Source organism: Choloepus didactylus, chromosome 20 (assembly GCF_015220235.1).
Source record: "Choloepus didactylus isolate mChoDid1 chromosome 20, mChoDid1.pri, whole genome shotgun sequence".
NCBI lineage: Eukaryota > Metazoa > Chordata > Mammalia > Pilosa > Megalonychidae > Choloepus > Choloepus didactylus.
Genome location: NC_051326.1, coordinates 61,317,273 through 61,344,692, shown reverse-complemented (window position 1 = coordinate 61,344,692; position 27,420 = coordinate 61,317,273). Strand labels below are relative to the sequence as shown.

Genomic DNA, 27,420 nt, shown 5'->3' with positions numbered 1-27,420 from the left:
TGAAACGGGAAAACAGTAGATCCCAGGACCCCGACTCACTGGAGCCAGACCTCCCCTTTCCAGGGCATGGGGAAGCCTCTGAGAGGGGTGCTATTATCTGTACTTTATAAATTAAGAAACCTAGGCAAAAAGAGGTTAACTAACCTGTCTAAAGTCACCCAGCTATTTCATGACAATTCCAGGATTCGAACCCAGGCAATCTACTGCAGGGCTGTATTCTCATCCACTACCTGGTACTGCCTTCTTTATGAGAAACTGGCTGCTCTGTTATTCATAGTAGCAAAATATCAGAAATGATCACATCGTTCAACAATACAAGTAAGTAAACTGTTACAATGCATCAACTCAATGGGATTTATAGAGGCTTCTAAATGATAAATATGAGCAACATGGGAAAATATTTACAAGCAATGTGAATTGAAAACAGCAGAACACAGGATTATACTCACCCTGTGATTACAATATGCCAAAACCTGTAACAGGCTACAGAATGGAGAGCTCTATCAAAGCAGTGGGAATAAGGGGCCTGTGTGTCCTTTAGTCATCTCCCTAAAATGCAGGTGGCCTCACAGATGATAGCATGGGATGCTGAAAGAACAAAGAAAGTTTGTTATCAGACAGACAGACCGACTCCACCAGACACCACCTGAGTTCTGGCCCTTCGCAGAGCCATAGTGTTAGTCAGGAAAATGTGAATAACATTGCCATTAGGTTCACAGCTTTGCTATGACAGGTCATTTGGTTGTAGCTCAGTAAACATTAGCCCCCCATTCTCTTCCTGACTTTTATTTTGATGTAAGTTCTTAAGGATAAAGCATTTTTTTTTTTTAAGACTAGTACTCTAAGGTTTATTTTTAGGTCACAAAATTTTCAGAGAAAACCCATTGTGAAGCAGGAGTGACAAGGCCTTGGCTGTAAGGATAACAGGTAGGACTTTCACCAGCTCTGTTGAAGAGAATTGAAGGATACTTTTCTGTACCTGTTTTTCAGGTGTACCATTTGACGCATTTTGACATGCATTTACACTCAGGAAACCATCTCCACCATCAAGGTAACTAACACACCCATCAACCAGATAGTTTCCTGGTGCCCGTTTATAATTTATCCCCTTTTCCTATTGGTCCCAGGCAATGATTCATCTGTTTGCTGTCAAACTGATGGTTTTTTATCAGGAATTTTGGTTTATTGCCAGTGAAGGCAGCTGTCAGAGTTTACACCCTTTCAAAAAAATGGAATAGGAATGAAATTGTGTCATTAAGTTCTGATGGGATAATGTGATTTCAGCCACCATTTGGTTTCATCTCTTTAGCTAAGTCATAATTAAATATCTGTCAGGAGGACAATCCTTTTTTAATATCCCTTTGGGGTGTGATGTGTACTGATATACTGGACAGTAAACAGGCAAGCAGGTCTAAACTCTTCCAAATGTCCCTTGACAGATAACAGATATTCAGCTGGAGTCCATTGGCATTCCATTTATATTCGCTATAACCAGCACTGGCTTAGATGACCAGCGCGGGAATGCTGCTCTCCCATCTCTCTCTCCTTTCTGGTCTCCCACCCTCCTCCCTCTCCCTGCTGCCGTTCACCCGCGCGAGGAGCATGTCCCCCCACCGCTCCCACCAACCCAGAGTCTGTGGCTCTCCGACTTGTATTGAAATGCTGATCAGAGAAGAGCAGTTTTTCTTTTTTGTCTGTTGCTGTGAGAGTTACTAGTCTGAGCCTTCTAACGTCGGGGGACGGCTCGGGTTTGTTGCCATGGCTGGAATGACGCACAGAGGAACCTTTCCAGAGCTCTGCGGGTCCCGCTGAGGCCAGCGGGGGTGGTGGGGGTGGGAGGTGGACGGGGGATGGGGATGGGGATGGGGATGGGGTGGAGGCTGAAGGCAGACTTCTGACCCGGCTTCCAGCCTCGCATTCATCCGCTGTCCTAACCGTGCTCTCCTTCCTCAGAAACCCCTGTGGTCCCCAGAACAGGTTCTCCTTCCTGCATTTTGTGCACAAAAACCCTTAGTCCCAGAGAGGTTAGTTTCCTCGCTCCATGTTACACAGCTTTCAGGAACCCGTATCTCTGTCGGCCATCCGCAGGTTTTCCCAAAGCTAAAATATCTCAGTAATACCTCTCATAGAGCATTCGCTCTGCGGCAGGCACTAAGCGATTTATATATAATTAATTTAATACATAAAGTAAAGACTATATTATCCTCATTTTACAGAGCAGAAAACTGAAGAAAAGAGAGATTCATTACTTCATGCAACGACACACAAGTACGTGCCAGTGCTGGGATTTGAATTCAGGCAGGTTCTGCTATCTCAAGCCCCCTTGGGTTTTTGGCGCCCTCTCGCCCTCACCCTAACTTTCATGGTAAAAGTAGCCCTGGCTCCACCTCTCTCCAGCTTCCCACTTCCTTAGTGATTCAATTCAGACTCCCCTTTTGGGTCTATAAAATTCACACTCTTGTTTTCTGTGGCCCAGAGAGAGAGCTTAATATTTACATTTCCCTCCCATGGTACATGTGACATTGTATATTCTGTAAAATTAAGCTGAACAACTCCTATCTGATACTCCCTTTGGACCAGGCCTCATAGCCACTAAACATACATTCCTTGTCTTATTTACTCTTCATCACAAGTTGAGCTTTCGTATCACTGTTTCCTAACAGGGATCTAAGGCTCCAAGAAATCAAATAGTTTGTCCAAGACCACACCATTTATTACATGTCAGAGTTGTGTTTTGCAGACTCTGTCCAAATCCAAGACCAATGTGTCTCACTGGAGTTTCCCACTGAGCACACTCACCTGAGAACAGGTGAGCTCCCAGTTCTCAGAAAAGACTATGGCTGATACCACTAAGGGCCAACAGGGACAGAGCAGGGTTGCAAGCCCAGGGAGCTTCCAGAGCCTGTGCCCCTGATCTCAGGCTCATGCAAGCATGGCTCTAGTGCTTTAGCAGATAGTTCATCAAACGCCCGCGGAGGGGTTAGCTCCTACGAGGGGCATTGGAAGGCTTTCCAGGGGCAGAGTCCTGAGCTCCACACTCAACTCTGTGCCCCTCTGGAGTTCTGAATCAATTCACATACTCCAAAGAGTGGCTGGAGGATGCCCTGGAGGTCATCCACAGCAGTTGGATTCCTGCTTCACGTAGCGGGCAGAGCAAGGTGACCTCCTCTGTCCCTCCAAAGAGAATGTGCTTGAACCACACCTGGGCCCTGGTACCTGAACATGTTGCCAGGTGTTTAGACACAAAATAATAACTTAATATTTCAAATGTATTAATACATACATAATAAATAGATATTTATATTTGCTGAACAATGAATGATAATTGTTGGAAGCTGAGTGGTGTTCATGACAGTCCACTCTCAATTTGTAAATATGTTTGAAATTTTCTATAGCAGGAGGTTAAAAATATTAATAGGACAAGTCACCCCATCCTTCCCAAGGACATATAAAAACTGCCTTAGAGCATTTGGTTGCCACAATCTTTCCTGTCTAAGATGTTTTTAGAGAAGCTTGAAGGCCTGTGGACAGACATCCAGATGGCAAGTTCAAGTTCTGCTTAGTTTTTCACACCTCCACGAGACACTTACACATGCTCACTTTATTTTGATGATGAAGTTCAACTTGATTTCTGTTTTTAGGCTCTACATTTTTCTTATTTGGTAAGGCTTTTAGGGACGAGGAAGGAAAGAGAATTTCTCATCACGGAAGCTTGAGGGAGGTGACAATCCTTCCTCAGCCCACCTTGTCTGAGAAACCTTCTTGGAGGAAAAGAAATCTGAGGAAGGCTTTGAGCAGTTTTGTTAAGAGACCAGAGGCTGTTCCAGGGATCTGCAGTGTCTGAGAAAGCACAGATGCTGCAGTGGAAGAGGGAGGGCAAGAAGACACAGGGCCAAGATCCCCTCTTCCCTTTATGAGGCTTCTGGATGCATTCATTCACTCCTTTCTACAGTACACACTGAGCAAAGGGTTAGATGCTGGGAACACACAGTGCAGCATCTCCTGGGGCAGGCAGATGTGTAAACAACGATCACAGTTTGAGAGTGTTGTCACAGAGCCCAAGGCGGTGTGGGAGGTGCTATCCTCAAAGACCAATGGGAGCAGGCTGAGAGGGGAGGGAGTGGATTCCAGGAAGAAGAATGTCCGAATGACTTGAGGTGAAAGAGCCTAGCATGTTTGGACCTTCAGCGTGACTGGAGTACCCAGTAGTGGTCGGTGGGGAGGGGAGCAAGACTGAGAGATGTTTCATTGATGAGCTCATTGGTCCAAGAGAAGTTAGGGGCTGAGACCACCCAGAACTCAGGGCAGGTCCATGGAGAGCAGTAGCTCGAAAACAAGGGCTGGCCCCTAAGAAAGCTCTCTCCCCCAGCACCGTCACCTCCACCCACCTGAGAGATCCACCCAGAAACCGGGAAAGCCAAGCACTAGATCCTTGCCTTCTGCCCACCCTCCTCTAACACATACTGAGAATGATGTCTACCCCAAAGTTGCTCATTAGCATTGGGCAGAAATGCCTTTCAAGCTGCTCATTATCTGCCTCTGCCATACTTGCCCATGACCCCTGAGGTCTGCGTGCATCTTAGAAGCACATCTTCTTTGATGGCTAGGAGGTTCTCCAACTCATTCTGGCTTGGATCACCTAACCTAGAGGCCATGTGTGGTTAATAGCTGATTTGAAGAGGTGTGACACTAGCTGGAGATGTAAGTCTTTTGTTTTTCCAGGTTTCACTCAGGGGTCACACCCTCTCTGTCCTGCACATTCTCCGGCCCCTCCTCTATTTGTTCCCTTACAAAATCCTCCAAGCAACTTTCCTACATGCAGCCAGGCTGGGTTGGGTGCTCCCCAGCAGTGTTCCTTCCACATCCTCTTACCTCTAACACCCTTTATCACATTGCACTGTGATCTATTCACTGGTCTGTCTGCTCCTGCCACTGGGCTGGGCTCACCTGGGGACAGGAAGAGGATGTGGTTTAACCCTGTATCTCCAGCATCTAGCACAGGACTGGGCATTAGTGAATGTTTGTTCAGCTTAGCAGAACTCTATTCTGCTCAGCCTTAAAAGCTCGCATCAGTAATTCTAAATGTGCTGAGACTTGGAGAGGTGGCTGTAGAAGCAAGTCATGTTTTGGATGAGAAAAATACTTCTTTTAAGTGCTCCCTATGGTCTAATCTTGCATTCAAACTTCAAACACCTCACTGTTTCAAATTTCTGATAGCGTTAAAGTGTTTCCTTAAATCTGGTACTGCACTATTAAGACCCAATTGAACAGTGAATGTGAAATAATCACCATGAAGCTCAGTAAACCTACCACAAATGGTCCTACTTCTGGGCCTCTGCCTGTGTTGTGCCTTCTGCCGGGACAGCCTCCCCCAGACTTGGTGGCCTGGGAAACTCTTACTGGTCTTCCAAGTGAGGCTTCCCTGACTCCTAAGCAATGTCAGGTGCTCCTCCCCTGCTGCCCCGCTGTGGGAGACAGGCTGCACGGTGGTTAGGAGCAGGGTCTTCTCACTCAGGCTGCCTGAATTTAAAGCAGGGCTCTGCGACTTCCCACTTGTATGACCTTGGGCAGGTTACATAACGTCTCTGTGCCTCTATTTTCTCATTTACGAAATGGAGATGATAACAATAAAATTGATATCATGAAATCGTTGTGAAGAATTAATGAAGTTATACATGTGAAGTACTTGGAATGGTATCTGGAAAATACAATAAGTGCTCAATAAATGTCAGCTGTTTTTATTTACATATATCAATACACAGTGGGCTCCTTGGAGTCAAAACCCCATGTTACCACTCAGCACTGGAGCATGTTGAATGATTACATCAGAGAAGGAGAGGGATGGGGCAGAAAGGTACTTTCCAAACTACAGCATAAGATATATAAAATTGTGCCTAAAATTGCAAAGTAATTTCACTGCCTTAAAACAAATGTAGAAAAATGTCAGTAACAAAGTATGCATCCACATCAACTTTGGTTGATCCTATGATAAGTTATAAAAGAGCCACAGACTCTGTTGTGGAACATTTGGGTCTGCAGCCAAAGTGGAATCTAAATGGTGGCTGACAAGAAGGGAAAGCACGGAGAGGTAGAAAGCACATGGGCTGTGGGGTCAGATAGGGTGGGATCGCTGCTCCATTGCTTACAGATGGCGTTGACTTGGGCAATTTGCCTAAGCACTCTGGGTCTCAGTTTTCTCACAGGGATGACACCACCACCTATTTCTGTGGGTCGTGAGAATCAAATTAAATGACATACGTAAAGCACACAGTATTTCAGAACAAACCAGGTGCTGAATAAATGATCCCCCCTCCTTGAATCGCCCCTACAAAAACTATTTGCTCTTCAAAATTGGAGAATTGCTAACAAATTCATGAAACGTGTGCTGGTTTGGATGTATTATGTCCCCCAAATACCATGTTCTTTAATGCAATCTTGTGGAGACAGAGGTATTCCTGTTGATTAGGTTAGAATCTTTGGATTAGGTTGTTTCCATGGAGATGTGACCCACCCTACGGTGGGTAATACCTTTTATTAGATTATTTCCATGGAGATACAGACCCCATCCATTCAGGGTGGGTCTTGATTTAATCCCTGGAGTCCTATATAAGATCTCAGACAGAAGGAGCTCAGTGCTGCAGCCAAGAGAGACATCTTGAAGATGGCCATTGAAATTAGACTTTTGCTACTCCAGAGTTTGCCTGGGAGAACTAAGAGAATATCTCCAGATACCTAGAGAGAAATGTCCTGGGAGAAAGCCGTTTCGAAACACAACCTGGGAGCAAAGGAAGAAGATGCCAGCCACATTACGTCCCAGACAACAGAGGTTTTCTAGGTGCCATTGGCCTTCCTTCAGTGATGATTTACGTGTGCTGATGCCTTGATTTGGACATTTTCATGGCCTTCAGACTAAATTTGTAACCAAATAAACCCCCTTTATAAAAGCCAATCCATTTCTGGTATTTTGCGTAATGGCAGCATTAGCAAACTGGAACAAAACTCAAGAGAGGCACTCTACTGAGGTGGTAGATTCGCCCCCAGATATCAGGGGAAGTTATTAACTGTGCAGATGGCAGTAGGTGACCTGTGACTGCCACCGCTCCAAACCATGGGAAATGCATGACAACGTGCATTTGTCCATGCCTGTAAGGTTTACTTGTGCACATTCAAGAGGCGGCTTTAATACCGGGAATGGAAAAATCTCAGCACCCCACCATAAACTCAGCGCAATACAATGGGGCATATGCAGAAACTATTTATCAGGGCCCAAACTGAAAAACAATGAAAAACTTGCCCAAGTTTGGTTTGTTTTCCCAGACCTGAAAATAAACTAGTCTCCACTGAACAAACATCTCATAAATTAAACATTTGGAGTTCTACTTCTCTTCAGTTCAAAAATATAGTGAATGTCTTATTAACTGGGGTGTTCAAAATGATTTATAAATAATCAATTAGAAGTCTAAATTAATGTTTTACATTATTTTTACAAGTGTTGGGGAATAGCAGATGGCTCATAGGAACATTCTGCAGTTACCCTTTTATCCTTGTAAAAAAGTGAATTACAAGTGCCCGTGAATTTTCTGGCTCAGAAACTTAAGCGTTCCAACAGTAATTAAAATATGTGGTACTGGCATAGAAATAGAAAAATCAATCGAACAGAATTTAGAATCCAGAAACAGATATATATGTATTTAGCATATGATAAAGATGACATTCAAATCAGCAGGAAAACAGCAAACTAATAAAAAAATGGTATTGGTACAATGGGCTATCGATTAGGAAACAAAATTAAGATGATTTCCTACTTCCCACATCACATAAATTTTGGGTATATCAAATTTCAAAACACATTTCTTTAAACCTGGAAGGAAATAGAATGATTTTTTTAAAAAGTACATCAAACCACCCATTAGGGGTTCACAGGAAGGGTCTCTAATTTCTAAGTCTACATCTTCCTATGTGAAAAGAGGATTTCTTCCCAGGGGCCCTCACATTTTGTGCTGATGAGTTAAATCATTTCAGTTCTTACACCCATGCACTCCTCGTCACCACCACCCACTCTAAGCCAAATTACAAAAGGGAAGAGAGAAAATAGAAATTACTAAGACCTTTGGCAAGACAGCTACCTCCAGCTGCCCCTTTTCTATAAAATCTATTTCCATTCCTTCTCTGGAACATTTCAATATATTCTGGATGAAAAGAAGTAGGAGGAAGAAAAACAAGGTTGTGTCCAAATGAGAAAACACCTAAGATGTGTCTGTTAGATTGAGGTCTATGATAAATGCTAGCTGCAGAGAATTCATGGAGACTATATAAATCGCAAAGGCTGCCAGGAGGGGTGACTGTTGCCCAGGAAGATGAGTGGGGGATAAAACAACAGGAGCAGCAGATGAAAGAAAAACTTGGACAAAGACAGAAGGTACAGGGGGTAGGGATTTTTCCATCTAGAGAGAGAGAAAAAATATCAACACCCAGAACTTGACACAGCGGATAACAAAGACTCAGAATAGAACAAGGAAGGGGAGCCTTCAAAAGAAGACTTAAAGGAAATTAGTTTGCATGAATGAAGAAGTGTTTAATAGAGTCCGAGTCGACTGCTTTAGTACCTTGGTGCCTTTCTCCAATTCTGCAAGGCTAGCCCTATTGTTTACAGAGGGGAAAACAAGCCTGAGAAAAGTTAAGACACTTGTCCAAGGACTCCTGGTTAGAAAATTACAAATTAAAATTGGGAAAAAGGTGAAGTGAAGAATCCGAAATGTAGGACCAAACCCAGAGGGACTCCAACTCTCTAGGCCTCCATGTAGAAACAGAGACTAATTCTGGGAATTCAGCACAAATATATCTATCTATCTAACTATCTATCTATCTATCTATCTATCTATCTATCTATCTATCTATCCACCCACCCATCCATCCATCCATCCATCCATATACAGATATAGATAGAAGGGTAGAAATAGATATAGATAGACAGTTTTATAGATATAAGATATATAGATATATATAGTTATCTATAGATATATAGTTATATAGACATAATATAGCTATATAATATAGATATAGACGTATTTGCATGCTTCTCATTTTTAAAAGCAAAAAATTCTGGCTGAAGACTCATAATTAAAGTCCATAAGGCAGATTGGTGATTGCACTGCCCTCTGCCAGGGGCAATGCCTACCTCCCCACTTGCTTCATCGGGACCAGACAGCTGTCTCAGTGACAGGGACAGGATTCCAACAAGGGTGATTACGGAAGCAGAGAACTTCAACATTTATTTTTACAGCACTTTAAAATGACATTTTCAGGCCTGAATTTTTTTTTTTTTTTCTTTTTAACCATGCAGTTCCAAATCCATCTTTGGAAGGCAGGCAGGAAGGTTTTGCAGAAACAGCTCACACAGGGGTGCCAGAGGGGTGGGAGCTTGTCTGAGTGGGAGCAGGTTCTGTGTCTGCACTCAAAGCACCCTGTGGTTTTCAGACCAAACAGCAAGGTCTGGAGTTGAGAGCAATTTTCAAAATCAGAGATGATCTCTGTCAGACGGCTGCATTTGGGCTGGGCCCAGAGGTCAAAGCAGCTGTGCTCTGCTGGGGTTGGACTGACGCTTCTGAACTGGACACTCAAAAGAATCCTGCAGGTCTCTGGACCAGAGAGCCACTGGGAACGTTGGGAAGTGCGCCGGATCTGAAGTTACACTGACTGGGGCGTGAACTCCAGTATCGCCACTTGCTGGTCCTGTGATCTAGGGGTGGTGTCCTACCTGTCTGAGACGCAGTGTCTTTCCTGGTGAGATGAGGGCAGGGGTGAGTCCAATTAGAAGGAGAGAGAACATAGGAAACGCAAAAAGTGCATGTCAAGCCCTGTGGGATAGGGCTTTGGAGCTTGACAGTGAGTGCTGATTTTGATTCTCTGCTTTGCCCCTCGCCAGCCACGCAGCCTGCACCCAGGCTCTGTCGTCTGTGGAATTTGTCCCACGGCCCTGTAAGGAGGCGGACCCGCTCCAGCTCACAGGCTGGGGGGCAGGTTAAAGGGGAGCAGATGCTGTAGAGGGGACTCTGCCCCACAGCCTTCCGCCGAGCAGTATGTGACCCACGTATTGAGAATTCTCGACCTGTTGGGACATGAAGGAATAAATGTGAAACGGTTTCCCACAAACTGTGCTGGGTCAAATTCTCCTTTTCCCACAAGGTTGCAGCTTCCCTAACAACATCGTGAACAAATCTCTTAACCCGTCAGCCACTCTCCATGATTAGACAAACCCAAGACAAAGACTGAGGCTTTTGTTCTTTTTTACTTTAATTGTTCTTTTTCACTTTAATTTTTATTCTTATGACTTTTGTGTGTGTGGTAACGAAAATGTTCAAAAATTAATTTTGGTGATGGACACACAACTATATGGTGGTACCAGGAACAACTGATTGTATGCTTTGTATGACTGCATGGTATGTGGATATATCTCAGTAAAATTGAATTATTAAAATAAAAAAAAAAAAAGACTGAGGCTTGTCCATTTTAAACTCGGTCCAGAAGCTCTTTTCTCCTCCCGGATCCTACCCCAAATATGGCTTAGCATCTCTGTTCTAGGGGAAGAGGTGGGAAAGCTGGCCCCACAGGCTTCCTCCGCCACTGGTCCCTCCTCACCCCCCTCACTCTCCATGGCCTTTCTGGGATAGAAGGAGGGCTGGGGGCAGAGAGATGCCTTATGTTAGAGCTTGTGGTGACACTGCTGTCCCCGCTCTGCTTCACTGGCTCACCCTGAATGAGCAGTACCCTCTGTGGGCCTGGTGTCCAGACAGGGCTCTTACCAGGAAATGTTTATGTTCCCAAGAAAATCTTACAGGGAATCCCCCTTCCCCACTATGCAGCTGAGTCCCTCCAACCTCACTGCCCAACTGCTACAGGCTCTTGCTGGGCGACCCTCAGCCAGTGGGATGCACTCTTAGATAGGATGCTACAGACAGCTCATGCCAAGCCACCTTCCTCAGACTCCACTCAACCCACAGGAAGCTCACGTAACCTTGCGAAATGCTGGGGACGCAGTTTGCATCCTCCCACCCCACTCCACTCCCCACCCCCATCACTATCTTTTTCTCTCTACTTCTCTTTCCTCCTGCTTGCAGCATTGGATCAGATCAGCAAGCCACTGTCCAAGCAGATGTCAAACAGGGAGCAGAATGTCAGACTGTGCTGCTTACAAATGATTCTCAGGGAGCCCCTTTCCCTTGGTCTTGGGGAGGAAAGCATCACTCTGCCCTCCTCCATGGTTAAGGAGAGAGAATAGACTCTCTCACCAGGTACCATATTCCCCAAAAGGCCAGTGATCTGTTCCTTCCCAGAGAAAGTGGTTGATTTTCTGCTCAATGAAAATCTCAGAGAGAATAAAGTACAGACTTTGTGGTCTGCCCGGGCAGTCCTGTTGTCAGCTCAGCTAATGCTCCTCTTCCCACCTCCTGCCACCTACCTTGGCAAACAGAGGGAGAGGAGAAGTTGGTCAGGAGAGACTGCACATTTGAATTTAGAGGGCTGCAAAGCACCGTCTGTGCATGGGAGCTGCCCCTTCCCTTCCCTCTCCAGCCACATGGGCTCCTACCTTCTCCTTTAGTCCCCAGGCTGCTTGGGCTCGGCAAGGAATCCCATGTTCACGGACCCACCTGTTTTCTTTTTCCTTATGGAAGCTTAACCCCTGTTCTTTTGCATTCATTCATGCATTCCACAAGCATCTACTGAGTATCTACTCTGGGTCAGGCCCTGTGCTCGGTTCTAGGACTATAGAGATGAATAAGTGACACACCCTGCCCTCAAGTCTAGTGGAGGAAATAAATATATGGCAAAATCAGCAGCAAACGGCTCCCACCTCCATTAAAGGTAGAAAAGGAAGTCAGGAGACTTTAATCAGAGATGGGACCTTCCCACCCAGGCATTAAAGAAAAAAACAATAACAACAGCTAATATTATTTCTCTCTGAAGGCAGCCAGGATAGATAGGGCAGGAGAGAAGCCCAAGCCTCTTAGCACAAAAATGCTGGGGTCCATTGTTCCACAGGAGAAACCCCAGAGCCAGTCTTTCCTCAGCATGAAGTTAGACGGTGCCGCCTCCGAGGAGTGTTAATGCTTGCCTTAGTGAGGCACGCTGATTTCTGGGGTGATCGACTAAGCAAACTAGCAAGGCATTTTTTTGGTGAGGAAATTGAACTGGAATTGGAGCACTCACGTTTCCCCTACTCATGGACCTAGAGACCACCACTCCCCAGCTTGTTGTGCCCAGGCTTCAAGCTGGGAAGAGAAGCTGGAGGCAGGAGAGGCCGGACAGAAGTAGAAGGAAAATCCGTAGAAGCTGCCCTTCTAGTGAAGGGCTAAGTCCAGGAGGCAGCACAGGAATGGCAACGTCCACCAGCACCTCAGCAGTCATGCTCCAGCCCCAAAAATACTCCACAAGATCTGCCTTGCCTATTCAGAAAGGAGAATATGCATTTACCTTGTAATCCAGAGAGACTGATCTGATATAAGCCGATGGGAGGGGGCAGGGTGAGTTCAGGAGGTGACACGTCAAGTCTGGCCGTCATCCCTTGCAAACCTCAGCAGATAACAGACGTGGGGTATGCGTTCCCGTTCCCCAGCCCTTCGTAGATGATGGTGTGGGGTCATCTTCTGTTGGGGGCAGCACTGGAGGGCCCTCTCCAAGACCCCTGGTTATCCTCAGGTCCTAGAGACAAAAAGACTAAGTATCACGTTCCCCTAGTCCCTTGCCAACCCCTCAAGGGGATCACTCTATGAGATGGAAATTGGAGTAGGTTGTGGAAACACCAGGATTATAGAAACAATTCGGTGAAATAAACCTTTGCCAGTGCTGAGACAGCTGTCTACCCGGGGACTTAGGGAGCTCCCTCGAGAGGGGAGTCCCATCCCTCTGAAGGGGGGGTCAGGAATTCTTCCACAGAGCATTGGCAGCTGAATCCAGAAGGGTCAGCCCCTAAGAAAAAGGGCAGCTTAAATCATCGGTTCTTTCATTCACTCAACAAACATTGCTAAGTGCTTATCAGGTGCCAGGCAGGTGCTTAGCACAAGTACCACGATGCAGTAGTGGGAGCTCAGCCTAGTGTGGAGAGGGCTGGCCAGAGTTACACAGTGGATAGGTAACAAGTTATGACCAAGGCACGCTAAAGGCGCCATGGGAAGGAGGTGGGAGCACCTCCACCTGCCTGGAGGAGCCAGTGAAGGCTAACACAGAAGCATCCCTTCTTCAGGGATGAGAAAAAAATAATTTGCCAACAGGCAGGGAAAGCAAGGAGGACTAGAGTTTGGAGTTTATTCTGAAAACATTTGTTTTAAGTAAGCTAGAGAGACCTCGGGCAGGTATCTGGAATGAAGCAAGGTGAGATTAGTAAGAGGCTGTTGCAAGAAGCTAAAGGAGAGAGACTAGGGCAAGATGGCCGCATAGAGAGGAGTGGAAGCTAAGTAGTCCCCCTGGAACAACTACAAAAAACCAGAAACAACTAGTAAATAATCCAGAATAACTGCAGGGGAACAAACGAGACCATCCATTCATCATACACCAACCTGAATTGGGAGGAATGCCTGAGAACACAGCATAAAATCTGTAAGTAAAACCTGCAGAACCAGGTCGGGAGACCCCCTCCCCCATAGCCCAAGCTGCAGAGCCGTGTGGTGCCAGAGAGAAGCTCTCTCCCAGCAAGCGAATACAGCTCAGCTGAGCTCCAACTGGGGTTTTAAGTAGCGAGTGTGAACTGCTCACTACAGGTACGCAGCCCCAAAAAACAGACAGAGGCTTTGGGTGATGACTGACCTGGGAGAGCTGGAGGGTTGCCTTGGACTGGGTCTGAAGGGGACTATCTGTTTCTTTTTTGGCTCAGTGGAGAAAGCCCCAGTCATTTTCAGTTTCCAGGGCTGTGACTCTGGGAAGGGTGGAGACAGCACAAGCAGAGAGCCAGACCATTGAAATGCTAATGACCTCCACCTGAGGGGTCTGTCTTCTCTAGGAGGAAAGGGGTGGGGCCCTTTCCATTCAGAACCAGACCCCAGAGCCTGGGGGAACACGGCCACACCTCCTCACACCAGTCAAGAATTATAGGCTAACAGGCGTCACCTGCTGGGCAGAAAAGCACAGTGACCCGAGGCATCAAAGGGTGGAGCAATTTTCTAAGACACACCCGCAGGGAAACCAGATACTGAATATTTCTTCCCTCTGGGACCTGAGCCTGTTCTGGTCTGGGAAAACCTGATTTGGATAACCAAGGAAACCATGCCTAGACAACAGAAAATTACAACCTACACTAAGAAAAACAAAGTTATGGCCCAGTCAAAGGAACAAATGTACACTTCAACTGAGATACAGGAATTTAAACAACTAATGCTAAATCAATTCAAAAAGTTTAGAGAAGATATTGCAAAAGAGATAGAGGCTGTAAAGGAAGCACTGGACATGTATACGGCAGAAATCAAAAGTTCAAAAAACCTACTAGTAGAATCTATGGAAATGAAAGGCACAACACAAGAGATGAAAGACACAATGGAAACATACAACAGCAGATCTCAAGAGGCAGAAGAAAACACTCAGGAACTGGAGAACAAAACACCTGAAAGCCTACACGCAAAGGAGCAGATGGAGAAAAGAATGAAAAAATATGAGCAACGTCTCCGGGAACTCAAGGATGAAACAAAGTACAATAATGTACATATCATTGGTGTCCCAGAAGGAGAAGAGAAGGGAAAAGGGGAAGAAGCAATAATAGAGGAAATAATTAATGAAAATTTCCCATCTCTTCTGAAAGACATAAAATTACAGATCCAAGAAGCACAGCGTACTCCAAACAGAAGAGATATGAATAGGCCTACGCCAAGACACTTAATAATCAGATTATCAAATGTCAAAGACAAAGAGAGAATCCTGAAAGCAGCAAGAGAAAAGCAATCCATTACATACAAAGGAAGCTTAATAAGACTATGTGCGGATCTCTCAGCAGAAACCATGGAGGCAAGAAGGAAGTGGTGTGATGTATTTGAGATACTAAAAGAGAAAAACCACCAACCAAGAATCCTGTATCCAGCAAAGCTGTACTTCAAATATGAGGGAGAGCTCAAAATATTTTCTGACAGACAGGCAATGAGAGACTTTGTGAACAAGACACCTGCCCTACAGGAAATACTAAAGGGAGCACTACAGGGTGATAGAAGACAGGAGTGTGAGGTTTGGAACACAATTTTGGGAGATGGTAGCACAACAATGGAAGTACACTGAACAAAGGTAACTATGAATACGGTTGAGAGAGAAAGATGGGGAGCATGTGAGACACCACAAGAAAGGAGAAAAGATAACGACTGGGACTGTGTAACTTGGTGAAATCTAGAGTATTCAACACTTGTGATAAAATCTACAAATATGTTCTTTTACGAGGGAGAGCAAGCAAATGTCAACCTTGCAAGGTATTAAAAATGGGGAGGCATTGGGGGAGGGATGCAATCAGCATAAACTAGAGACTGTAACTAATAGAATCATTGTATTATGCTTCCTTTAATGTAACAAAGGTGATATACCAAGGTGAATGCAGATAAGAGGGGGGGATAGGGGAGGCATGTTAGACACTTGCCATTGGTGGTATTGTCTGATTCTTTATTCTACTTTGATTTAAGGTTATTTTTCCTTTTGCTGCTTCCTAGCTGTCATTTTTTTTGTTTCCTCTTTCTTTTGCCTCTCTACCTTCTTTGACTCTCCCTCCTGCCTTGTGGAAGAAATGTAGATGCTCTTGCTTAGTATGAGCAGAATGTTCAATTAGGATGAACTTAAATGTTTGGAAATGAACAGGGGTGTTGGTAGCAAGATGTGAGAATAACTAACAGCACCGAATGGTGTGTGAATGAGGTGGAAAGGGGAAGCTCAGAGTCATATATGTCACCAGAAGGAAAGTTGGAGGTCAAAAAACGGAAATGTATAAAACTGAATCCTATGGTGGGCAATGTCCATGATCAACTGTACAAATACTAGAAATCACTTCATGAACCAGAACAAATGTATGACAATACAATTAGAAGTTAATAATAGAGGGGCATATAGGGAAGAACTATATACCTATTACAAACTATATACTACAGTTAGTAGTAATTCAACATTTTTTCATAAACAGTAACAAACATACTATATCAATACTAGGAGTCAACAATTGAGGGGGGTTGGTTAGGGATAGGGGAGGTTTAGAGTTTCCTTTTCTTTTTTTCTTTTTTCATCTTTCACTTTATTTCTTGTCTGGAGTAATGAAAAGTTTCTAAAAATTGAACAAAAATTAAGTGTGATGGATGCACAGTTGTATGAGGGTACCCAGGGGCAAGTGATTGTACACTTTGGATCTTTGGATAATGGTATGGTATCTGAACAATCTCAATAAAAATGAAAAAAAAAAAAAAAGAAGCGAAAGGAGAGGTAGTGAAGGCCTGGGATTCTGCCAAAGGAGCTCAGTGAACATTTGGGATGGGGGCAAATGCAAGAGCGGCAGGTTGTCCATGCCATCCCCAAGCTGCTTTGAGGGTGAGGAGCAGGGATAAACCAAGGACCCACCCAAACAGCCCAGTGAGTGGACCAAGAGTTTCGCCATCTATTAGCTCACCCAGTCCATAAAATAATGTTGTCAGGTGGACAATCAGGTATTAACATTCCCACTTAACATGGACAGAGGCCGAGACACAAAGAGAAGTGACTTACCTAAGTCAAACAGCAAGTTAGCAGCAGAACTGGCTCTAGGACAGAGGACTTTGACTCCTTGTCCTTTGTTTTTTCCACTGCCATTAACTAAAAGGCTAATGCGATGTGCACCCCCCTAGGGGAACGTGAGTTCTCAGAGAATCCTTAAAGAAGTTTCCTTCCTCCAGGAAATGCTATCCATACATTTAAATTGGTATCTTTATCATCAGCTTAGGGGCTTTTTATTTTAATATAGCAGCTGAGAGGCAAAATCAGGTCCCACTTCAAGTGCTACTAAAATCTGCTGTGTGGGTAGCTCTCCGATGTGGGAATGAGGCACCCTTAAAGCCACCCACACAACAGCCTAATTTTCACTCAAGAGTCTCTATTTAAAAAGAAAAAAGAGACAAAAAAGGTGACTCAAAACCACAAGCAACTTTGAATTTAACTTCTGTACATCACCAGCCAATATGGTGGGGAAATCATCAAAAGCGGGTGAAGAGACACCCCCCCCCCCCCCCCCAGGGAGGGCGACTGGATTCCAGCCTTGGGTTGTCAAGATCCTCTCCCCTGGCAGATTCCGCTGTCCACACTGGATCCTGGTCACACTTTGTGTGAGGTCAGCCCCAGGACCACATTTACACTTGACCCAAGGACTGCGGTTCTAAATGCATCAGTTGGTTTGGGGTCGGGGAGGAGGGGTGGTCAGCTGCAAGTGTTTTTCACAGATCCAGGAGAAACTCGGTTCCCTCTCTGGCTTCCACCGCAGGAATCCATCTTTTAGCCCCCATCCCCTCCTGCCTGGTCTTCCTGTCTCCAGGCCCATCCCCCAGTCCCCGCTCCACTGGGCTGCTGCCGTCTCTCTACAGCAGAAATCCAACCCTGTCGCTTCCTGGCTCAATAGTCTTCCCCGCAGGCTCCAGTCCCTGCTAAGACCTTTCAGCCCCCGGCTCGGGCCCTTCTCCTCCCGCCCTCATCCCCAGCCGCCTCTGGCTTCCCACGGGGCTTCTCCAGGCCACAACCCACAGGGCTCGTAGGGCGCACGTGGCGAGGTAACCAGGTGTAAGTATGGAAGGCCATGCGCAAGAGAGAAACGGATCCAAAGGCTTCCAAAAGGCCGTCTGTGCGTGATGGCTCTGCACGTGCCCTGAGTGAGGCGCTCCTTCAGAGGGAGCAGCCCACAGGGGTGACTCCGCGGGATGGGAGGACCGTGGGCAGGCGCGGGCAGGCCCCCGAGGGACGCGGGGCGGTGGTAATGCAGTCTAGCAGAGACGCGCGCACGTTTTCTATTTCTGACCCCAGGCTTTTTTTTTTTTTTTTTCAAGGTCCAATATAGATTATATTTTACACACACACAAGCAAAACATGGTCAATAAACTCAGTCTAAATAGAGAGAAAATAAAAAATGTATCATTTCAACACAGCATGGTAAGAGTTAAGTTTGAGAAACAAGAGTAGGATACAAGCAGAGTGATGCAGCAGTTAGAGAGAGCTTCCTGGAAGAGGTGATCCCCCAGTCAATCTTTTTTTTTTTTTTTTTTTTTAATTAAATTCAGTTTTATTGAAATGCATTCACACACCATACAATTAATTATCCATGGTATACAATCCACTGTCCACAGTATGATAACATAGTTATGCGTTCATCACCACAATCTATCTCTGAACATTTTCCTTACATCAGAAAGAACCAGAACAAGAATAAAAAATAAAAGTGAAAAAAGAACACCCAAATCATCCCCCCATCCCACCCCATTTGTCCTTTAGTTTTTATCCCCATTTTTCTACTCATCCATACACTAGATAAAGGGAGTGTGATCCACAAGGCCTTCACAATCACACTGTCACCCCTTGTAATCTACATTATTATATAATTGTCTTCAGGAGTCCAGACTGCTGTCTGACCCCAGGCTTTTTAATGCAAACTGACAGTAAGGGATGCCCTGACACCTATGTTGGGGGCCACAGATCATTGAAGGGTCTTTTGCTTTAACACCTGGCGCGTTGCTGGGTTCTCCTTCTGCTGTCTCATTCACACATATTCACATTTCAAGAGACCAAAATTTGGAAGAGACCAGCTGCTTTTTTTTAGACATCCATAGGGTGTTTGGATATGTGAGAGAAAGAGATAGAAAGTGAGAGAGAAACACATGCACACATTCACACGTGGTTAAAAGAAATTAAACAATAAGGAGTGATATTTTTTAAAAAGTCTTTCACGTTTCCCATCCCCCAGTCTTAGTTCCCAGGGTTGTTCTGTTAGCACTATGAATTTCATGATATGTATACACCTCCTTTTTGCAATTTGACTCCCTACTCTATCTCTTCTACCTCTCTTCCTTCCAGAATTTTCCTGGTTCTAGCAACATAAATTTTGGTTGGTTAATTTAACATCTATAACTCTAAAAGTATACAAAAACTTTCATCTCTCACTCTACCAACTTGAGGCAATATTTCTTAATTTCCTATTATGTAAGATAAAGGAAATAATTTTCATCTGCTGCCCTGCAACCCTCCTCCCCATTCCCCACAATCTCCCAGTTTTTGTCAGCGCCACTATTTCCTTTGTAAGGTATTATAATATTAGTATTTTGTTCTATATCTATGATTAGCTCCTGTTACTTAACTCCTGAATTAACAACCTAATTGCCTATACATTAATTCAAAAAACTAAAACCAATCAAGTTTACAGTATTGTAAACATATATATATATTATTTTCAGTTAAGTAGTGTGATGTGAGCCGTAGAGAAGGAAACCTAATCCTATGCTGGTAGAAGTTTCCCCAGACAAGGTGATGATACCACGGGGAGGCCTGCACCTTTAGGTCCTTCTCCATTACACACTTCTAGTTCACCATCGCCTTTTTTATGAGGTCGCCACCAATGTCTTCTGAAGACATTGGAAGCTTATAACATTGGTTGAATCTGGTGCTTAAAATTATTGCCCTGCTGCAGTGGCCTGATGAAAGCTATGAATATGCAAATCCAAGATTCTCCATGAACGCCAAGCAGGATGAACCCAAACAGATACATACCAAGACACATTATGATCAAACTATCCGATGCCAAAAAGACAGAATCTTAAAAACAGCAGGAGAAAAATGAAATGTCACATATTAGGGATCCTTATTAATATCTGACTTCTTGATAGAAAACATAGAGGCCAGAAAGCTGCAGGAGGACATATTTAAAGTCCAGAAAGGGAAAAACAACACTTTTACCTGAGAATAATAAAACTGGCAAAGTTGTCCTTCAAAAATGAGGGAGAAATTAAGATATTTCTAAATGAACAAAAACGGAAGTAATTCATAATCACTAGACCTGCCTTATGGGAAATGCTAAAGGGAGTCCTGCATAAGAAAAGGAAAGGACACTGAACAGTAGCTCAATGCTGGGTGAAGAAATAAAGATCTCCAGTGTAAATAACAATATGGGTTAACATAAATGCCAGTATTATTTCATTTTTCATTTGTGATGTTATCTTTCACTTTAAAATTCAAATGCGTTAAAAACAAGCACGAATCTTTATTACTGGGCACACAGTGCATAAAGACGTAATTTGTAACAAGAACAACTTAAAAGGGAGGGATGGAGGGATGTAGGTACCATGCATGTGTAAGCCATTGAAGTCAAGTTAAAATCAACGCAAACTAAATTGTAATACATTTAGCATGCTAAATGTAATCCCCATGGTAACCATAATGAACATATACATACATATGTGTGTGTATATATATATATATATATAACCTACAGAAAAAGAAAGCATGAAGTGGGTGATGAGAGAGGTAGATCAGCCTCCCTGTTTCACTGAGAGGTAGCCTGTGGGGACCTGAGACGGGAAAGGGTAGAAACTAGACGTAAGTATTATTGGTTGGGGACCTTTAATCCCTGAAAAAAGCCAGAAAATAATGTGACTTGTTCTAAATTTTATGCAAAGACAAGCAAACAAAAAAATGGCCCTGAAAAATTAATTTAAGGGGATAATGAGAGACTTTTATGGTTATATACCATAAATCATTGTTGTTCAACCTAACAGTAACGTTGTAGATACTGTTCCATTATCTTCTAGCATCCAATGTTTCAGTGAGATATCTGATGAAAATCTTGATTCCTGTTCCTTTGTAGGTATAAACATTTGCATGTTTTTCTCTCTGAATGCTTTAAATATCTTTTCTTTTTCTTTGATGTTCAAATTTTCATGGAGATGTAGATGTATATGTGTCTTCTATAGATTCCTCTTCTGGCACTGACTAGACCCAAGGAATAATGTTAGAGCAGAGGATATAGAATCTAAATGAATAATATAGGGAAGAAAATGATCTTTACTCCCAATTTAAGAAATAAAACATCTATCAGTACCTTGCTGCATCTTGTATGTCCATCTCTAATTCCACACCCAGAGAACATCACAATCCCGGATGATCTGTTTATCATCCCTTGCTACTCTTTATAGTTTTACATTTGTTTTTCTATACATTATTTAGATTTCATGTTCTTGTACCTTATAAAAATGACATCATGCTGCATGTATTCTCTTGAATTCCGTATTCTGGTCCATATTATGACAGATTCGTCCATGGTAATGCCTGTAGCTATGGTTTCTTCATTTTCACTGCATGCAGCAGTCCATTGTATAAATATACTACAATTTATTTATTAATTCTCTTGTCAGTAGTCATTTGGGTTGTTTCCAGCGGTGTTTTGTTTTATTTTTAGTTTTTGTTTTAAGAATTACAATCAATGTTACTATGGATAGTTTTGTATATTTCCTAGGAGTAGAATTGCTAGATCTTTTGGTTTGCACATCTTCAACCTGATTAATTAGTGTTAGCTTTTTTTCCAAAGTGATTGCATCACATTTGCCCCCAACCCCATCAACAGTATAAACAACTGGTTCCCTATCTCTGCTAAAACTTTATCTTGTAAGGCTTTATTTTTTTGTCAGTCTGGGGTGGAGGCTGTTAAATAATATCTTTCAAGTTTACATCCTTTATTTACTAATAAGGTTGAACTTCTTCACATATTAATTGACTATTTGTACCTCATTTTCTGTGAAATACGTGCCTTTTGTACTTTTTGTATTAGGTTCTTTGTTTTTTTGTCTTATTAGGAACTTTTATACATCCTTGGATCCTTTTCAGTTATGTGTTGAAAATACTGCCTGCCAGTTTGTATCTTATCTTTTTAATTTTTATAGTGTTTTGGTGAATAATATTCCTTTAATGCAGCCAACTGTATCAATATTTCCTTTAGGACTTGTTTAAGAAATCTCTCCCTACCCTGAGACTGTAAAGATATTCTCCTATATTTTCCCCTCCAAGTTTTGACTGTAATATTTAAGCCTTTAGTCTCTTCAAGACTGATTTTTGCATAAGGGATGATGTAAAGATCTGATGCTATTGTGCTGTGTGGGTAACCAATTATCCAGACACCATTTATTGAGTAGTCCATCCTTCTTCTGCTGACTTTCAGTGCTAGCTCTGTCACAGATCACATTCCCACACATGTGTGAGGCTTTTGAGAGCTTTTCAATAGTTTCCCCCTGCTCTACTTGCTATCTCTGTGCCAACACAAGACTGCCTTAGTTACCATCGCCATATGATAGTCTTGGAGATCCACAGGTAGTCTCTGATATCCCCACCTTGTTTTTCTTTAAAGAGTTCTTGGCTATTCTTGGCCTTTTATTCTTCTACATACATTTTAGAATAATTTCATTGAATTTATTGAAATATCCTACTGGAGTTTTAAAATTAGAATTTCATTAAATTTATGGGTCACTTTTGGGAGAATTAGCATCTTTATGATATTTAGTCTTTCTCTCCATGAACGAGACATGTCTCTATGTTGTCCTCAATAACTATCAGTAAATTTTACTATTTTCTCCACAGAATTTTTGCATATCTTCTGTTAGATTTATTTCTAAGCAGCTGGTTTTATTTTTCTTTGTTTTGTTTTGTTATTGTAAATAGTATTATGCTTTGAATTACAGTTTCCATTTGACATTTAGCACGTGCAAATAAAATTTCAAAAATTAAAAAAATATCCAGTATCTTGGTGAACTCTCTTATTAATTCTAATAGTCTACTAATCTCTTGGGTTTTCTACAGAAGAGTCATATTATGTATGCCAAAAAAAATGACCCTTTGGGTTCTTCTTTTCCAATCTTTACAACTTCCATTTCTTATTCTTACTGCCCTGCTCTATTCCACTTTAAACGATACTGTGAGGTTGAGTGTCCTTGATTTTTTTCTGAGTTTTAACAGGAATTATTTTAATGTTTCATCTTTAAGTAGAATGGTGTCAGTAGGCTTTTATAGATATCATTTATTAGGTTAAAGAAGTTTTCTTCTAATTCTAGTGTGCTGAGCTTTGTTTCCATTTTTCTTTAAAAAAGCATAAGTGGATGTTAAATTTTAATACATCTATTGAGAACACCATTATTTTATTCTGTTAATGTACTGAATTGCATTAATAGAGTTTCTTTTGGTGCCAGAGAAATGAAAGACTTTTAAAATAAAGATATTTCTTGTAATCAAAACTCTTTTGCCTAAACCTCATGCTTCACTGGCTAGCTATATTGCTTTCTAGCCTAGAAGACAAGAATATCCAAATGCAATAGTCATTTAATAGGAACAAAAACTATAGAAGCCTGATAGCCCCACTTCTCTGATGAGAAAACAAAGGCTGTTGCTCAAAATGTGTAAGTCTGAGAGGGAATCCAAACTCAGATCTCCCAATCTTCTGTCAAATATTGCTTGGAGTATATATCTCAGGCTTTTAATAAATACTTGTCAAATTAACTAATTAATTAAATAATAAATGCTGACTTCTTTGCTTTCTTGGATCAATGACAATAAATACTGCTACTCTTGGTTACATGGCAACCTATAGACAGAAATCTGAAATCTCTGGGAATGGAAATGGTAGAATAAGGACCTCCAAAATCCACTCTTTTATAAAAACAATGAAAACCCTGAAAAATTTGTCAAAATTAACTTTTTAGAACACTGGAAATTAACCAAAGGCTTGTGACAATCTGAGGAGCATTTAATAAAGAAAAATATTTTTGAATCTTGGTGATAACAGTGAACTTTGTGATGTTTTAACTTGCTCTATTCCCACCCGCATCCCTACCCACAGCTTCATTGTGGCTGTGAAAAACAACAGACCCACAATCACAGTGAAAAACCACAGACATGAAGACAATGGAAGGGATATAATGGTTTTGGAGTTCCCCAAAATTCATAAATATGTGGAAATTAAACAATACATTTCTAAATAACCAATAGATCAAAGAAAAAATCACAAGGGAAATTATAAAATTCTTTTAGATGAATGAAAATGGAGACATAACATAAAATTTTTGTAATGAGGCTGAAACAGTGCTTAGAGGTAAATTTATATCTGTAAACAACTATACTAGAAAAGAAAAAAAATCTCAAATCAGTAACCTAACCTCCTACCTTAATAAACTGGAAAAAAAGAAGAGAAAACTAAATCAAATGCAAGCGGAAGGAAGGAAATAATAAGAGCAGAAATAAATAAAATGGAGACTAGGAAACAATAGGGAAAATCATTGAAACAAAAAGCTGTTTCTTTGTAAAGATAACAGTTGATAGGCTTTTAGCTATATAGACCAAGAAAAAAGAAGACTCAAATTACTAGAATCAGGAATGAAAGAAGGGACCTACAGATATAAAAAGGATTTTAAGGGAATATTATGAACAATTGTATGCCAATGAAATAGATAACCTAGATGTATTGGACAAATTTTCAGAAAGACAAAAACTACCAAAACTGATTAAAGGAAAAAACAGAAAATTTGAAAATATCAATAACAAGTAAGGAGATTGAATTAGTAGTCATAAAACTTCCTAAAGAGAAAAGACCAGGCCCAGATGACTTCATTGGTGAATTCCACCAAATTGTTAAAGAAGAATAAATGTCAACCTATCACAAACTCTTTCAAAAGAGGAGGGAATGCTTCCCAAACCATTCTATGAGGTCAGTATTACCCTGATACTAAAACCAAATGAAGACATTATAAGAGAAGAAAACTACAGGTCAATATCCATTACAAATAAAGATGAAAAATCATCAGAAAAATACTATCAAGCCAAATTCAGAAACATATAGAAAAGATAATATACAATGACAAAGTGTGATTTATCCCAGGAATGCAAGGTAGACTCAACAAATGAAAATAAATCAATGTAATACACTATATAAACAGAATAAAAGACAAAACCACATGATCATCTCAGAAGATGCTGAAAAAACAACTGAAAACATCCAATACCTTTTTTTATGGTAAAAATATCAACAAACTATGTATAGAATGGAATTTCCTCAACCTGATAAAGGGCATCTACAAAATATTCGGAGCTAACATTATACTTAATGGTGAAGACTGAAAGCTTTCCTCTTAAGATTAGGAATAAAAGAAGGAGGTTCTATTCAAAATTTTATTGGTGCCTCTATCCAGGGTAATTAGTCAAGAAAAAGAAATAAAAGTCAACCAGATTGAAAAGGAAGAAGTAAAACTATCTCTATTTGTGGATGACACGATGTTGCAAAAAGAAAATCCTAATGAATCCCCCAAAATTATTAAGGCTAATAACCAAGTTAATGAATGGGTCAGGATACCAAATCAATACACATAAATTGGCTGTATTTCTGTGCACTAGTAATGTACAATCTGAAGATGAAATTAAGAAAATAATTCCATTGGCAATAGCATCAATGAAAAAAAAGTACCAACTTTAACAAAATAAGTATGAGACTTGCATACTAAAAACTACAAAACTATTTAAAATTAAAGGACATCTAAGTAAATGGAAAGACATCCCATGTTCATGGATTTGAAGACTTAATATTGTTAGGTTGACAATATTTCCCAAATTCATCTGCAGATTCAACAAAACCTCTGATCAAGATTTTAGCTGTCTTTTTGTAGAAATTGACAAACTGCTCCTAAAATTCATTTAGAAATTCAAATGATCCAGTATACTCAAAACCATCTTCAAAGATTGGAGCAAAGTTGGAGGACTCATACATCTTGATTTCAAAACTTACAGGAATCAAGGTACTGTGGTATTAGCATAAGGTTATGCATATAGAACAATGGAAAAAACAAACTCTTACATTTTTAATCACTTGATTTTCAACAAGGGTGTCAAGATAATTTAATGGGAAAAGAACAGTCTTTTCAACAAATGATGCTGGGACAACTGGATGTCTACATGCAAAAGAATTAAATTGGACCATACACACCATACACAAAAATTAACTGAAAATGGATATAACACATAAATAAAATAAAACTATAAAACTCTTAGAGCAAAGCATAGGTGTAAATTTTCATATCCTTGAATTAAGCCATGATTTCTTAGATACGACAACCAAAGCACAGGGCAACCTTCCAAAAATAAATACATTGAACTCTATTGAAACTAGAACTTTTATGCTACAAAGGGAGCCATCAAGATAGTAAAAAGACAACCCACAGAATGGGAGAAAATATTTTCAATTCATATATCTGATAAGGAAATAGTAGCCAGAATATACAAATTACTCTTATAACTCAGCAATAAAAAGACAAATTATCCAATTAAACATTGTGCAAAGAATTGTGAATAGACATGTAACAAAAAAGATATACAAATGGCCAATAAAGACATGAAAAGATGCTCAACATCATAAGTCATTAGAGCAAATGAAAACTACAATGAGACACCACTTCACACCCACCAGGATGGCTATAATTGGAATGTTGGTAAAGATGTGGAGAAATTGGAACTCTCACTCACTGCTGGTAATAATGTAAAATGGTACAGCCACTTTTTAAAACCATTTGGCAGTTCCTCAAAAATGGAAACATAGATTTACCATATGCCCTAACAATTCTACTCTTAGGTATAGTCCCAAGAAACCTGAAAACACATCCACATAAAAATTTGTACATGAGTATTCATAGCAGCATTATTCATAATAGCCAAAATATGGAAACAACCCAAGTGCCCATCAATTAAAGAAAGGGTAAAACATTTGATATATCCATACAATGGAATATTATTTAGCTAAAAAAAGTAATGAAGTACTGATACATGTTTCAACATGAATGCACCTTGCAAACATCATGCTAATTGTAAGAAAGCAGACACACTGTATGGTTTCATTTATATGAAATGTTCCGAATAGGCAAAAACATAGGGTCAGAATGTAAATTAGTGATTGCCAGATTTGAGGGTAGGAAGGAATGAGGAGTGACTGCTAATGTATATAGGGTTGCTTTTTGGGGTGATGAAAATGTTTAGGTAGTGATGATGGTTATGCTCCTTTTGTGAATATACTAAAAACCGTTGAAAATGACTTTAAAAGGGTGCACTTTATGATATGTGAATTATCCTTTAATTTAAAAAAAGGATGGCTTTGCTCTCGTGTACTGGAACTTATGCTACAAGATCCTTCCCTAGTAAGTTAGTGTTTCTCTTCTTTTATTCCAGGGTTTCACATCATTACTGCCTCACAGTACTGTATGTGCCCCACATCTGCCTTTGTCCTTCACTGTAAGGGAAAGAACAGCTGCCATCTCCACTGAGGCCCTTTCCTGGCCTCATTCCCACCAGCAGCCTTCTCACTCTGCTTTATCCACCAATACAACCCTTACTGGTATCCAATTCCCAGGAAAATCTCTTACCTTCTGTGCCGGTTTGGATGTATTATGTCCC

At 41.5% G+C, this 27,420-nt stretch overlaps 1 protein-coding gene across 2 annotated transcripts in view; it reads right to left on the bottom strand.

The window, feature by feature from the left end:
• Window positions 1–465: 465 nt before the first annotated feature.
• LOC119516834 (atherin-like) overlaps window positions 466–27,420 on the bottom strand; it is a 187,467-nt gene continuing 160,512 nt past the window's right edge. Inside the window, exons 2-3 of one of the 2 annotated variants that reach the window (XM_037813314.1) lie at window positions 12,472–12,699; window positions 9,101–10,108 (exon numbers count right to left, since the gene is read on the bottom strand). In XM_037813314.1, coding sequence (XP_037669242.1) covers window positions 9,618–10,108; window positions 12,472–12,559 — 579 coding nt within the window. In that variant the 5' untranslated portion in view covers window positions 12,560–12,699 and the 3' untranslated portion in view covers window positions 9,101–9,617. Of the gene's footprint in view, window positions 589–9,100; window positions 10,109–12,471; window positions 12,700–27,420 lie in introns of those variants that run through there. The other variant, XM_037813317.1, reaches the window with a different exon arrangement.